Here is a 14,857-nt window from a genome sequence, read left to right as displayed (position 1 = left end):
TCAGAACTAAAACCACAAAAGAAAAAACAACCCAAACCCAAAAACCAAGAGATGAAGAAAGCTACTGAAAACAGTTTGTTTTATTTCCAGGATCAAATATTACAATAGGACATTTACATATATTTATAAAAAAATGCAGCAGTTGTGTATATAGATCAGAGGTTTCCTTGAGTTTGGTCCCTCCCAGCACGGTGAGCTGAAAACTTCCAAATGAATCCTCTCCCTCCTCCCACACGAAGTCGCCATCACTGAAGAAGAAAGCGACTACCATAAAAACCAACAGGCAAAATCGTAATTTTGAAACTGTAAGTTCACCAATTAGAGGAAACAGCTTTATTCTTAAAAGTCATCTATCCTATAGTCTGGTGTCTCTGATGAGGCACCATGCCTCTGAGCTGAGTTTTACCCAGATGTTCTTCATATAAATCTGTTCTATAAAATAGCACCTCGTCCCCCTGCTCCATGTACTTTTACTATCTATCCTTCTACACCTTAACGTCCCAGCACCATTTAACGAGCAGTTACAAACTTACTTTTCTCCATACTGCAGACACACACAGTAATTAAAGACAGTGACCAAATCCCAAACTTCTGCAATCACTCATAATACACCCATGTAAAACAACCGAAGATAAAACCGAGGCAAGTTGAGGCACTGATGTTAAGTGCCGCGTTCTCCGATTAAAAACACGTGTGTGTGCCTGTGTGTGTATATACATATGGCTATATTTATTGGGAGTGGACAGACACTAAGCACCTCATGGACAAGAGGAGACTGGAGTAAAAGTCATCACAGAAAGGGTATCCATTAACCTCACTGGTTCAGGAGCAGATAGCAGAGTATAACCAAACTGCAGCAAGATCTTGGGCTCGGACAGAGAAAACCTTGGCAAGACTGGCTGCAGAACATCAACCAACAGACCTCAGTTGTCAGAAGAGTTCTATCAACTCCAAACATGCAACTGCAGGGTATTTCCAATAATGTAGATGGCCGATATAGGGCTCAAGACATGACTGCTGGTTTGCCTTTAAAACAGTAGCTGTTCCATTTATAGAAAATAATTTGTTAAAATAAATAAATAGAAAAGGGTGGGGGAGAAGAGAGGCTGCATTCACATCTATTACAACAGCTAGACAAGGCACACCCAGTCTTTATGGGACAGGCTTTGCACTTCACCCACCACGTCTGCTACCCCTTCTCCTCTTGGAATACAGTACTACCTATTTTTTACTAGTTTGACTAAAAAGGGATTAAACAAGAAGAAAGTAGTGACATTTACTAAAAACTAAGAAGGGATAAAGAGTGATAAGTTCCTGAAATGACATGTATCTTCCCACTCACACAGACATTCCCACACAGGTGATCTGTTTCTTCATGTGATTTAGAAAAAAACCACCACAAACCACATTTTATGCATCTCTGCATGACGAAATGCAGCCCAAGCGATGCCTCGCCCCCAAAAGAAAACTGCTTTTAGTTTAGCCCTTGCTCCTCCTCAAGCCCTGTGAATGAGCTCGGTTGCTCTGGCAACAACAAACTCAAAAAGCCAGGATTCAGCATCCCAGCTCCTCCCAGAAGAGAGAAGTGTGTTCTCAGACCTGGCTGTCTAGCTGCCTGAACAAGCTGCAAACTGCACGTCGTGCCCTCTGCTACGGGGCAGCTGTGTTCAAAGACATCCTGCACGGAGACCAGACTTTTAATTTTTGAGGATGCTGGCTTTTCTTTCTAGTTCTTTGAAGAAACGTTTCCACTTAGCCATCAAGAACTCAAGTATACTTAATGAAAAAGTTTTCAATAGTTCAAAGGTGTATCAAACAGCAAAGCAGACAATTACATGGAAGTTTGCTAGACAGTGTATTTGAGAATCAGGCCCTTCAGCAGTGAGGTTTCTGCAAGGGTACAAACCATAGCACCAGTAAAGGTGGAAGCTGGTATAAGCTGGTGCAGATGAGCGTACAAATTCAGTAGTCTTTAAAAAAAATGCATCTGTGAAAGTAGTGGACCACGTGAAACACAAGCTGTTTGCAGCAGCGAACAACAGACGTGCTTTACAGACGAGAGGTGTTATTCTCCCGTAACAGCAAGGCAGCAGATCTAGCAAGCTCTGGAAAGTATGCTGATGCAAAATTGCTGTTTAAATCTACTTGGGAACAATGGTACCTTTGGGTGCCTTTTTATAGACAACTATATTTTACAAGGCACATACATGCACATTCTTTTAATACTGATGTTGTCAACTTCGCTGATTTATCAGGAAGGGCAACATACTTCAGTCCACGAACATCAGAAATGTAAAAATCACAGACCTTAATTCAAAGCCTAACGAAAGTACACCCAGAAATGTTCGGCACAGCCTTTATCTGCCCTCTTTATGTCAGCAGGGAATGCTGCGAGGTTGAAGTTGGTCAATAGACTTAAGAGCATGTATCATCGGTAAGACTCAAAATCCTTCTCTGGGCCTCTGAAGGATCACAAGGACCCAAGAGTAAATGTGTCAACAGCAGCTGGCAGGGAAAGCCAGCATTCATTTTGCCTTCTGTTTCTGAATACTGCTTGTGACTGTTAACTGCAATTAGACATTAAATGTCAAAACAAAGCACTGTCAGATGAAGAGCACATGCAAAGGAAACTTCTCCACAAGCAGAAGCTACAGCTTGAAACATGCTGGCTTTGTTTAGTTCTCTACCCAGAAAGACTTCCACTGTCTACATGCACTTCTGCGCCTCCAAACTCATGGCAGTCCTTGCAACACAACACGTAAATTATGGCCAAGCAACACCCATAGGAAGCCACAAACCACAGCCTTTGAAGCATTTTTTTTTTCTTTGTCCTTCATATTTCAACAACTTATTTTGAAATCTGATTTAAGGCATTTTTTTCCAATCTTTTCAAAAGCAATTTGAACTTCAGATTTAACATCTAAAGCAAATGTGATAAAGGCTCTTTAAAATTAGAGCCCAACTAGCTTACACCATCACTGCTACAAGCTGTTGCAGGCATCACTTGGTTAATGCTTTCAGCCACGTTCCTCCAAACTCCAAAGGGCTTCAACATAAACGAAGATCTGAAGAGGCTGTATCCTGGTTGGTGCTGTTCCTTAACAGCTTTCAGTCACCACAGCACAGCTGACTGACACGTGTGCTGCAGCACTGTTTTCATTTGGGCTGGGAAGAAGGGGGAAAGAGGGGAGAGGAACGAAGCGAGAGAAGAGCCACATGCAGGGACGCTTATTTCTTTAACAAGTTTTTTCTCTGCCTCCTGCTCATAGACCAAAGCAAAAGAAAACCAAAATTAAAAACACATCGTGCCAGAGAAACGAACCAAAACAGACAGGCTCATAATTTCTTGGAACACAACAAACTACTAGGAACTGCAAGATGGAATAAAAATTCCATTTTCAATGTAAAAACTCAATTTCACATTCTTCTTTTGCTGCTAGGTTATAAAAAGATTAGTATTTTTCTAAATGAAACCTCAAGAAAGAAAAAGTTAGGTGAGAGCATAAGCATTCCTGGTTGCACTACACCAGCAGGCAAAACCATGTCTGAGAAGCATGTTTCTTGATGGTTTAAAAATAAACTTGCAGCAGCCAAATGCAACGTTTGCTTCCTCACGAGAGAGGTGACTGAGCTGCTCTTGGCATAAGAAAAGCAACGAAAGGCTAACCTAGGGCTCCCAGTTTTGCAAGATGATGAGTGTAAGGTTACTCCTTTCCTTAGAGCTGAGCAGAGAAGAAAGGAAGGAGCTGCCAGCTGCCTGGCAGCTCACAGGCAGAGCTCTGCAAGAGTGGGTAGGAAAGGAAGGTTCACAGCGTGGGACACACAGTGCACAATCTCTCCAGCAGCAGGACTGATGGAAACAGTTCATGCTCTTGCCTGCAATACAGTTTCCCCTCTTCTCCGCTGCTGATACACCGAGTTATTTTATATCAGATTGCTTCAAGGTATCACAGCCTAGCCCCACAGACATTAGTACAACCAGGGAGGGGCAGGGGGAAAGAGAAGATACCAATAAAACAGACCTGGGGCTGAAAGGGCAGAATCAATTTTCTACGTTTAACTTCACTGCTAGAAAACTTGATGCAGAACAATGTTCCCAGAGCGGATACAAACCCAAGCCTGTCCAAAATGAGTTGGCTCTCCACCAGCAAAAGCAGCCAGCCAGGAACAACTCCGAAGGGGAATCAGTGGAACCACAAAGGCTCCTTGCCTTACGCTAGCAGGAACAGGCAGAAGAGCAGGAAAGATCCACATGCTCCCATCCCAGCCCGCCTGTGGGACACAAAAGGACCATCTACATGCACGTTGGGTACTGCGTCCTGATGGTCGCCTGCCTTAATTTTCCTGTGGCCAATCACAGGAGAGGTAATGAGTTTCAAGGCAACAAACATCCAAGTGAGTTATTTCAACTAGACAGCTGAAGCTACTTAGGGAAGCATCAGACCCACACGGAAAGGATTTCCTTCTGTCCCACTCTCACATACATCCGAGTCTGAGTTATGAATTTGGATATCCTAGAAATACCACTGCTGCAAACACCAACATCTCCCCCTCTTCTGCTGGCCTTGCAACTCACTTTCCAATGCTGGGAAGCAGCCTCCATGACAGGGTCTCTTTATAAACCAAAAATGACATCTGATGTCACATCAACCATTGATCAGGAAACTGTAATCAGATTTGGCTTTCCTGATACTGCATCTCGCAGTAGAATGAAAAATAGTTTTTGTGTAGAAGGGAAATCAGTTTATACAATTGTACGACTACACGTAAAACCTCAATTATGAGCAGAAGACAGCTGTGAGCCAATATTATCATGGGGAATGCAAGACATTTTCTCTGATTTCCTACAGATTTAAAGACTCCAAAGTCTGCACGCTAGTATGAAATTACAGGCAAAATATCTTGAAAAGTTTTAGTCTATGGTAAATTTCTGACCACTAAAGTCTTTTTCTTTAACGAGTATAATCTGACAGTTGCAGAAAAAGTTAGCAGTTATGGTAGGTCTCACACACCTTTTTCCTCACTGATGAAGAGCAGGCTAAACTGAGTTCTTAGTGTAAATACACAAATTTGACACCTACCTTGTGGATGGCTGTGTTAGTCAACTTTTATCCCACTCTTACACCTACTGTAGCACCAACTGATCAACAGCTCAAAGTCTAGAGAAGACACTGGAAAAATAGGGCACTCTGCATGGCCCAGTGTACACACAGGATATGTTTGCATGGCTTCTGGTGCCAGCTTCCAGAGCTGAAAAGAAAGTATAAATAAAGTGGTAGCTTTTTATAGAAGCCTTCCAGATTTAGAGGTAAGTGATGGTAGATGAACATGAAAATAGAGTAAGAAGCAGCCTAGAGCATTCAAGCCACCAGGCTGTGAAGTCTTTTATAAAGCATTAATTCACATGCCACAGTTTGACAAGGCTATGTATGTTTTTAATTCATGAAACAAAACTGCCTAAGACTTGCTGTCCTGCTCAGTTGCAGCCAGTGCTCTAAAACCCCTGCAAAGCTAGTCACACTCCTGGGGAAAACAAAACAAAACACCATGAAAAAAAAAGCCAACTAACTGTCAAGTTTTTATGACAGGTGTTTTCCAGAGAGTCCAAGATCTTTACAGTATCCTGCCACCTTCTATAATCATTTGCAAAATCCTGAGAGCAAGTACAAAGGAAACACCTGGGGGATGTTGGGAAGATAAAAAATGGAAACCTCACCTACTTCTACCAAGGAGTCAGTTCTGTTGCACCGCTGGACACGCAGCTTTCCCACCAGGTCAAGCAGTCAATCCCATTTATAGTATAGTTGGGTTTTTTATTTTGGTTGGTTGGGGTTTTCACTATGTCCACTGGCAGTATTTAAAGCAGCAGGAAGACATGCATGCAATCTAGAAGCCTTTAAATTAGATGGGGGCCGAGTATCTCACCACAGCTCAAGCCAATTTCTTCCCAAAAAACAAGTTTTTGCAGAGCACTAGATAAGTGAACCCTCGAGAAAGCTGTAAGGTTAATGGAGCCCTTTCGTGTAGAGAATCAAAACAGAGGAAAGACTGTACTGAAGATTACACTCTCTCCTTACAGACAGATGACTCAGTGCCTTATCACACACTATCTTCAAAAATAAATTAAACAAAACAGATTTAAGAATAGCAGCGAGAAGGGTACGTGTATTATGGCCACTCCAAGCCCCAGCATACTGGATACACAGATCATCGTTTTATTTTATTCCATGAAAACAAAGGAAAGATGTTCTTCCCAATGCTCTCTGCAAGGCCCAAGCTGAGGAAGAAAATAAAACTCTGAACACTCTCATTTGGTCACTAGAGCAGGAGAAGGGAAGAAGAGAGAGAAGGGCCAGCCAGCTGCCTGCCTGATTTCCGCACTGCAATCCTATGACCCTCAACTGCGTATTTAATGAGTTGGGGTCCCAGGCAAAGAGGAGAGGGGAGGAAGGCTGGGAGAACTCAGCCACGGTGCTAATTCCTTTCCTGCACAAAGACAGTCTCTTGAGGACACAGGCCTGCCTCCTGTAATGTGATCTCATAGTCCAGGTGGGAGAGTTTCCTTCGAGGGAAGTTGGTGAGAAGTTCAAAGCGTTCATTGGGGTATCCTTTTGACTGGACGTGTTTCACAAGAGCCTGGAGAGAAAGAAAGGCAAAGAAGTGTCACAGAATTCAAAACAACACAAAAGAATGTAAAAAAAAAAATAAAATCCTGTTTTCCTTTAAAAAAAGGAAGCTTATAATCACAGGCAAACAAAATTTTGCATGTATCATAGACTGTCTTTTACTTTAATATCTAATTTGGCCTACACGTGGTATGAATAACCATAAAAACTAATTACCAAGTGATCCCTTACCTAACTGATTCTTTAAACAGAAGGAAGACATATATAACAGTACATTAATTCAAGCAAGCTGAATTCCACATCACACATTCAAGTCACGGTAAATAAGATTTGCAAAAAAAAAAAAATAAATCCTTAAGTGCTCCAAAACAGAAGCCCCTCACTTGTTTATCAGGCATTACCCTTACACTAAACCTAAAAGCCACCAAAGAAGCATTTTTGTGAGATAGCATTAACAAAAATAAATGCAGTATTTTCACTATTTTTTTTTTTTTTGCTGCCTTTGAGAAGCACGAGGTTTTGGGGTTGTTTTGGTTTTTAAGGTTCTTGTCAATTCATCGACTTCTCTGCCTACAACAGCAATCGGGCAGGATACAGAGGGCATTGGGATGAAGGGGCATCAGCCCCACAACCCAACAAGCAGACATATCAGGAAGAGCTAATGTCCATGCTACGATGAGAGAGATTTCCCAAGTTCATCAGGGAACACAGCAGATGAGAGCATAAAGTATGAATAAACAGGGACAGAGAAAATGGAGATTGGCAGCAAGGTAGGGGATACTGCAACAGAGCAAGACACAGGCAGAATGAAAAGTTGTAGCTTTTTAAAGAGGGGAAAAAAGACAATTAGTATGTAATAAAACAGAAAGTATGAAAAAATAAGGGGGTCCCAACAATACTGTTCACATAGTTGTGGTGGGCAAGTTATGCCAGTAAATTAAGTATAAGAAGGTAAGCTAACAGTATTAAGCTTCTACTGAAACTAACTATTCCACGAGCTTCCCCTCACTCTCTAGCTGCCACTCCGGGACCACAGTGACCCAGCACACAGAAAAAAGTGGTTGCAAACAAGCACTCGGCAGTTATTGCCACAGCTCACAGGCAAGGGGCCTGAGAGATCACTTGGGTGTCTGTTCATTTTGGTGTTTGTGTTCTGGTAGGAAAGCTGTTGGTCATTCGGTGCTGACATGACACAGGATATGGTCTCCTCCCACAACAGCCCGCAGCACTCTTCTAATGTTTCAGGGGCAGCAATGCCGATGGAACACGAGGTCATGGAGCTGCAGGAACAGGCCAGCTTGTTCTGCTGCATCAGGGAAGATGAGCAGGAGATCAGTAGGATGCTTGGCACCAACACTGCAAGGGCAAGAACTGAGACCTTGTGGTGCAGACACAGTGGGATGACCAGAAACAAGACATGAACAGCAACGTGCAAGATAAGGCACCCTGGAGACCTACGGCCGCAAAACAGTAGCTCTCCTCATATTTGGGGGGTGGGGAATCAGTTGAAAAAGCTATATAAAGTCTTGGCAATAAATGGGGAAGACAAACAAGTTCCACTGGAAGACACAACTGGACCCACTGGTCCTACTCAGCAGGTCAAAACCAGCAGGGAGAAGCAGCGCATGCTGGTGGAGGGGACTGAGGCACCCAATTGCTGAACTAACTCTGAGTCTTGGAAGCCCACTGTTTGCCTAGAGCCAAGATCCAGGATGTCACGAACAGATTGTCAAAACTCATCAAGAAAGCTCAACACATGTCTGCAGTTCACCCCTGCAGCAGCACCAGGAAACATGAACTGCCTCAACAAGAGTACTGCCAGAAGACCAAGGGATGAGATTACGCCACTCTGCTGGGCCACACCTGGAACACCGTGTTCAGTTTTGTGTCTCCACATTCAAGAGGGACAAGGAAAAACTGGGGAGGATCAAGAGCAGGGCCATCAAAATGACTAAAGTATAGGACATGCCTTGGTACATGAATAAAAGTTGAAGGACTTAAGATTTGTTCAGCCTAGAAAGGAAAAGGCTTGGTGGGAATATCACCACAGTGTTCCAATATAAAGAAAATAAAGGCATTTCTTTCTCAAAGATGCACGGCGTCAAGAGAAAACACACACAAGTCGCTCCAGGGGAAAATTCATCTGAATATAAGGAAGGAATTCTTTACCATGAGAGAAATTAGACTTTGGAGTAAGTTGCCCAGAGAAGTGCTGGAATGTCCCTGGCTGGAAGTATTCTAGACTCAGCTTGAGAGGGCCCTGGATAACCTCATGTACAGCCCTGCTTTCCACAGAGGGTTAGACTAGATGATCTCCAGGGATCCTTTTCAACCTGGACTTTTCCAAGATTTGATGACTGCAGAACAGCCAGGGAAGTAAGTACCTGCATGGAGATTTCTTCTGATTCCATCAAAATCCACACACAAACCTTTGGTATGAGGAGACTGTCGCCCCAACCTCCTCTTTTACCTGGACTGTTCTCCAACAATCTGCAGATTACAATCCCTGTGTCTGATGAGGAATGCAAGTAAGTGGGTTTGACTTCCTTTTCAGGCAACAAGGATGATCAAAATTCCTTTTACACTGTATTTAAAAATTCAAGTTTACTGAATTTTACTGCCCACATCTCCCCCCCGTCCCATTTAAAGGCCAGCCTTTCCTGCACACCTTACAACACTTGGTAAACAAAAGTTATTCAGGTAACCAGTCAGTGGTGAGATGAAGGGCTGAGCTGTTGACCAGAGTGAAGTCAGCTTAATCGCACACAATGAGCAACTGCTCCTATAAAAAAAAGCAGTAATATTGGAAGCATAAGCATATCCTGGAGATAACAGTGTGTAAAGAAGCCACTCTTGACTGATAACAATGCAATGATTTAAAGAAAAGTTTTAAAAAACAGCCAGTGTTGGTGGGAGAGCAACATCATATCACCAGTTAAAACTTCTGAAGTGCAATTGTCTCCTTAAACAATCTCTTTTTATAGTTCTGGAGAGCTTTAAAATGGAAGCAACTAAGGGCTGAAAAAAAATCAGCATGGAAACGATGCTCACAAAGAAACACCTGAGACTCAATCTTGATCTGACTGAAATGGCTTTAAAAGATCACATGGCATGAACACAAAGGCTGCCTGTCCAGCTCTGCAATAAAAAGATATCTTTACCCACAAACCTTGACTCACCTAAACTCCTCTGCTGACTGTAGAGCAGGTGGCAGCAAAGGAAACCACATGCTGAGATTAACTTGCTTTAACTACCACAATCCATAAAATGAGTCAAACCACAAATCAGAATTACCAGGAATATATTAGTATTACACCTACGTACCACCTAAATAAATTAGTTAAGTATTCAAAAGTGCTACACGTTTAATAATACACACACCTTTATTTAACAGACTGCTTTCAAAAAGCAGTTAAGATATAAAAGAGTACTTGGAAAAAGATTATACACCAATGACTGCTATGAAAAAGCAAGAATGAAGGTCTGAAAGTAAAGCTGGTTCCTACAGTAAGAATGATGCTCTGCCAGTGTTCCTCAGTCTTTTTATTTCAGCTCCTGAACTCCACATGTGGCACTGCAGGCAGTCTACATCCTACCCACTTACGCTTGGTTTTGAGGGAGTTGACAGTATAACAAAAGCAACTTTCTTTTCCTTTTATTTTCAAGCAAAAGAGTTAAGGATGAGAATAGGAGCTTGAGACACCGTACATGTCTAGAGTGCCGCAGACTAAGTTATAGTTTCATTTTCTGTAAGAGATGTCACACTTTTCTCCTAAATCTGCACAAGATCCTTCTGAAGAGGTGTGCTTTTGCCTTCCCTAAGACTTCAAGGAAGAGCTTTTAGGTTGATTATACTAAAACAACCTTCACTGGCCACTGTGTCATGAAAACTCACAGCTACCAGGAATAGTGACCTCTTTACACGTTGTTTCCAGATAAGCATCTGCAAAATTTTGATGGAAATGCCATCCACATTGGCTTCTGCAAGGTAAACAAGCTCAAAGCACAGTTGAGATGCACACCTGAAGCACAGTAATTAAACAATATTGTAATAAATTTGTTCTGGGAGAACTTCCTCCAAAGTATGCTCTGACATCCACATTCAGAAAGGAGTGTGGAAGTACAATGAGAGATGGAGAACAAGAATGAAGTTTTGCCTTTGATTTTACTGTTGTCTGACCATGGGTAATGACTGAACTCTTCCATTTAGAAAAAAAAAAAACCACAAATGAGTGAGCCGAGAGTACTTTATGATAACTTAATGATGAATGCAAAAGCCATTTAGAGTCATTTTAGAAAGGAAACTAACAGTTTTGGGAGTAAGACAGACACTGGAGTGTACACCCAACCCAAGCAGCAATGGAAACACACAGAGCCAGCAGAGTCTGTTGATCAGAAGAGAGGAATGACACAGAAGAAACACAACAGAATGACAGTGTAAGCACTCCCTGGATATACCACTTTCACTAGATCCAATTTTAATAGTGCCACTAGTAAAAAAAAAATTGTCCAGTTTCAGCTCTCCTGTACTCAAACAAGGATTCCAGTTAACTCCACTTACCAGAAGTTTAGCTTGTTCAGGCAGTGAAATTTGTTCCCTCTTTCCATCTGGATACCTTAGCATCAGCTGTGCCTTTGGTCCTAGCATAAAGGAAGTTACTACAAGTTAACAAACAACAACGCAGCTGAACTGAGCTCTTCTGTAGATTTTAGGTGGCATGCTTTACTGCACAGCATAGCAGGGTTAGGGACTGGAGACAAATACAAGGTTCCAGTCTATGAAGATATACTTCTACCACACGTGTTTAAAATACACACATCAAACCCAGGAGTCTTTCAAGAGTTTATAGTAGTGACTGAAACCGGTCAGCGTTCCCAGAGAGAAGCACACTGTGCTACCTCTGCCTTTGAGACCACCTCACTCTGCTGCATCCCAGCTCAGGCACCGCGGGGAGGAAACAGAGACTCCAGGGGCTCGCTTGTATTAACCAAAGTTGCATTACCAAAACTCAGTCCAGGCCACGGAGGCAGCCAAGCTAACTGAGCACAAGGTGGGGCTGGTGTTATTCTGCTTCTCTCTACCATACCGGTAGAAGCTCTGTCATATGCACGTGCATTACACCAATGCACACTTAATTCCTGGGCAAGGTCTCAAACTAAGAAACTCGAGCTCAGTGACTAACATGATTCTGCGGTTTGGGGCATCACTATGCCAAAGTGGTGCTACTGGCAAGGTGAATTGCCCAAATGTCTGGTGTCACGGAGGGAGTAAGACAGAAGAAAAGATTTAGCTTTTCAAAACAAGGGATGAAACCATGCTTGGCAGCATATAAAGATTTTCAGGAAAGAAAAAAAAAAACCAAAACACAGGTCACTAAAAAAAACCAACGTGGCAACTCACCATTCACATCTAGGCCCTGAAACGTACTTTCAGGCTTGTCAGCTGACTCCTCCACTATCCCTGCATCAATGCAGGGCAGTACTCTGTGATTTGATGTTGTCCCAGGCTCAGTCCTTGCAGGAGGCTCAGCCTGAGGCCTCCGGCTCTCCTCTTTTTTATACCCCAAGTCCTTGTGCGGAGACTTCCTCAACTTGGCAGGATTTTCCGATTCTTCCTCCTCCTCAGATCCGCAAACCGAAATAAACTCTTCGCTTCCAGAAAAAAGCTCCGACTCTGACTCCTCATCTGACCGACTCTCCTGCTTGGCCTGTGAGGAATCAAAATGCGTCTCCTGTAACGAGGCTCTGATAGCAGCTTCCAACTGGCTGTCCTCACTGGCATCAATGAGACTCTCCTGTTGAATACACACATAACACAAATACATAAAAATTGCTTTTAAATACGTACTGAAAATCAAGAGGACATCAGTCTTCCTGACAGTTTTCTCTTTGGAACAAGCAGCACGGAAAGCTAGTCATGCCATGACTTTTAAATCCAAAACAAATGCTGAAAACACAAACTGCGCAAGACGTTATCATGGGAGAAGGCATTCCCTGGCACACCATGTTTTTGCATGCTCTTGCACTAACTCATTAAGTCTGTTTATACTACTGAATGGGAAATCAGTATAGCTGGATAAAAACAGGCTAGCATGTTCTTTCAGGTTTCTCCAGTCCTCTGAGAGGGCCTCATACTTACTGAACGAGAGCATTTTTGGGGAGGGCTGGTAGAATGGCCATCCAGCTGTCCATGCTCACTCAGGAACCCAGTCACTTGGTCTAAGAAAGAAGTCACATCTAGCTGGTGCCACTCCACTAGTTTCTGGCCTAAGGACAAAAGGCGTCGTGAAACAATTTGAAATGATTTCAGCGAAAGATTGCAGCTTAGGGGCCAAACACACCAACTCGCTGCTGCGCGTACACTCTGCAAAAGGCCACATTTGTGGAAACTGCAGCTTCCTATAGGCTACCACTTGATAACTATGAAGCTGCCTCTTTCCACTCCCTTGAAAAGATTTCAGTCGTGGATAGACATAAATACAGACCCTGTTTATTTCCATTCTTTTATCTATAGGAACATGTGCACAGAATGGTGAATTAGGCTTCAAAATTAAAAAAAGCCAAACCACTAAGTTTATGAAGAAGCATTTCTACATTCTTGTCTGCTTTGATTCTACACCTTGGCAAACAGCATTTGTTTCCATAAGTAAAGTGCTAAGAAGAGTATCCTAACTTCGGTTTCAACATTAAAAAGAGGTTTTGGGTGGTTTAAGTCAAATAGCAAGAAATCTCAGCTCTGATTACAGACACTGTTAATACAGTCCTGAGAAGCAGGAGACCAGACCATTAATATAGTTGCATTATACGATGATAAAAGAAGAAAGGGTGTTTGGATACAAAAGAAAAAGTAACAATTTTGAAAGAGCTGGAGGGCGAGGTAGAAGTTTGATTGTTCAGGTAAAAAAAACAAGTGAACAAACAAACAAAAACCCCAAAGCCAAAATGGTATTTCAAAATTAAGATGCAATTTAGTAAATCATTGCTGAGCCTCGCAAAGCTACTGTGCAAGAAGCAGGAAGCAGATTCATGTAATGCTTACAAATATTGTAGTTTATTCATCACATGATTTCAGAGGACACTTAAATTAATTTCAGAGTTTTACCACCAGGTGGTACTATTTTCACTTTATAAGCAAAGTACTCGCTAAACTGTATCAAGTGTGATAACTAAATACACATAATTTCAGCAAGCCCTGGGAGTTTTATTCCCTTCGTTCCTCCAGCACCTGCTATTTCACTGCTTCAGGGACAACAAGGTCTCTCAGAGAGCAAAACAATGTAACTGAGAGTCCTCAGCTGAATGCAACACATCCTGTGATAGATGGTATTCTAGCCTACCACTGCCAGCCCTTCTCACGGGATATATAAACTGCAGGTAACCAACTGTCACTTATCTTACCTGTCCTGGGATCCAGGATGGAGACATAAGGGAAGTCTGCTAATTTATAAAACTGTATGTACCTCTGTCCTTCCTCACTGTCATGATATACCTACAAAATACCATGTTGGAAGCAAATTACTGGGTGGAGAGGGAACGCAAACAAACTGTACCTTGAAAATGTACAAAGTTTTTCCTCTATTTTACAGTATATGCTACAAATGGTATGTACAGTTCTCAGCAATTCTGACAGACTGAAAATACGCCTCTAACCCTTCATGTATCAGAAGCTACGCAGTAACATCCTGAATGCACAAGGCAGTTTATGCACCCAAATGCATATCCATGAACTACATCTACATCCGTAACTACATCTCTGAACTACTGCATCTTTTCTGCAAGTTCTCCAAGAGAACTGCAACAGTGCCGTTTTATTCAAAGTAGTCCATTTTTTTCACTGCCCCACCTACCAGGACACCACGTTACCCGCAAGGCCCCACTAAATTTCTCACCTGCCAAAAAATGAAATGTTCCCGGATTATGTTCTTGACGGCCTCATTGCTCCAGACGTCGCGGTTGAGACACTGACAGGCAAAATCTTGCACATTCTGAATGTTTATCATGAGCCATTTGTTCTGCATCTGACCACACTCCTTGGCCTGTAAGCAGAGAGAAAAGCTTCGTTAGCCAAAACTGAAGAGCCAGACATAACCAATGCCAGCAATGATCAGTGATGGCTTCTAACACTGTCAAGATTTTTCACCAAAACCCCTTCACAGTGAGAAAGATGGACAGTGCTAGTGAAAAGGCATCCACAAAACAGAAGGCAGGGCTGAAAGACCTGCTTTAAATGA

At 42.5% G+C, this 14,857-nt stretch overlaps 1 protein-coding gene across 5 annotated transcripts in view; it reads right to left on the bottom strand.

The window, feature by feature from the left end:
* Nucleotides 1-62: 62 nt before the first annotated feature.
* The window catches only part of UBXN7 (UBX domain protein 7), a 30,946-nt gene continuing 16,151 nt past the window's right edge, over nucleotides 63-14,857 (bottom strand). For 3 of the 5 annotated variants that reach the window (XM_074878055.1, XM_074878057.1, XM_074878058.1), the window contains 6 exons: nucleotides 14,516-14,662; nucleotides 14,025-14,115; nucleotides 12,766-12,893; nucleotides 12,028-12,421; nucleotides 11,188-11,267; nucleotides 63-6,636 (listed from right to left, as the gene is read on the bottom strand). In XM_074878055.1, the coding sequence (XP_074734156.1) occupies nucleotides 6,475-6,636; nucleotides 11,188-11,267; nucleotides 12,028-12,421; nucleotides 12,766-12,893; nucleotides 14,025-14,115; nucleotides 14,516-14,662 (1,002 nt within the window). In that variant the 3' untranslated portion in view covers nucleotides 63-6,474. The remainder of the gene's footprint in view (nucleotides 6,637-11,187; nucleotides 11,268-12,027; nucleotides 12,422-12,765; nucleotides 12,894-14,024; nucleotides 14,116-14,515; nucleotides 14,663-14,857) is intronic. The other 2 variants (XR_012630046.1, XM_074878056.1) reach the window with 2 other exon arrangements.

This window comes from Strix uralensis, chromosome 9, assembly GCF_047716275.1.
Source record: "Strix uralensis isolate ZFMK-TIS-50842 chromosome 9, bStrUra1, whole genome shotgun sequence".
Classification (NCBI taxonomy): domain Eukaryota; kingdom Metazoa; phylum Chordata; class Aves; order Strigiformes; family Strigidae; genus Strix; species Strix uralensis.
The sequence above is the reverse complement of the archived record's forward strand: the minus strand, read 5'-3'. Positions and strand labels throughout refer to the sequence as shown.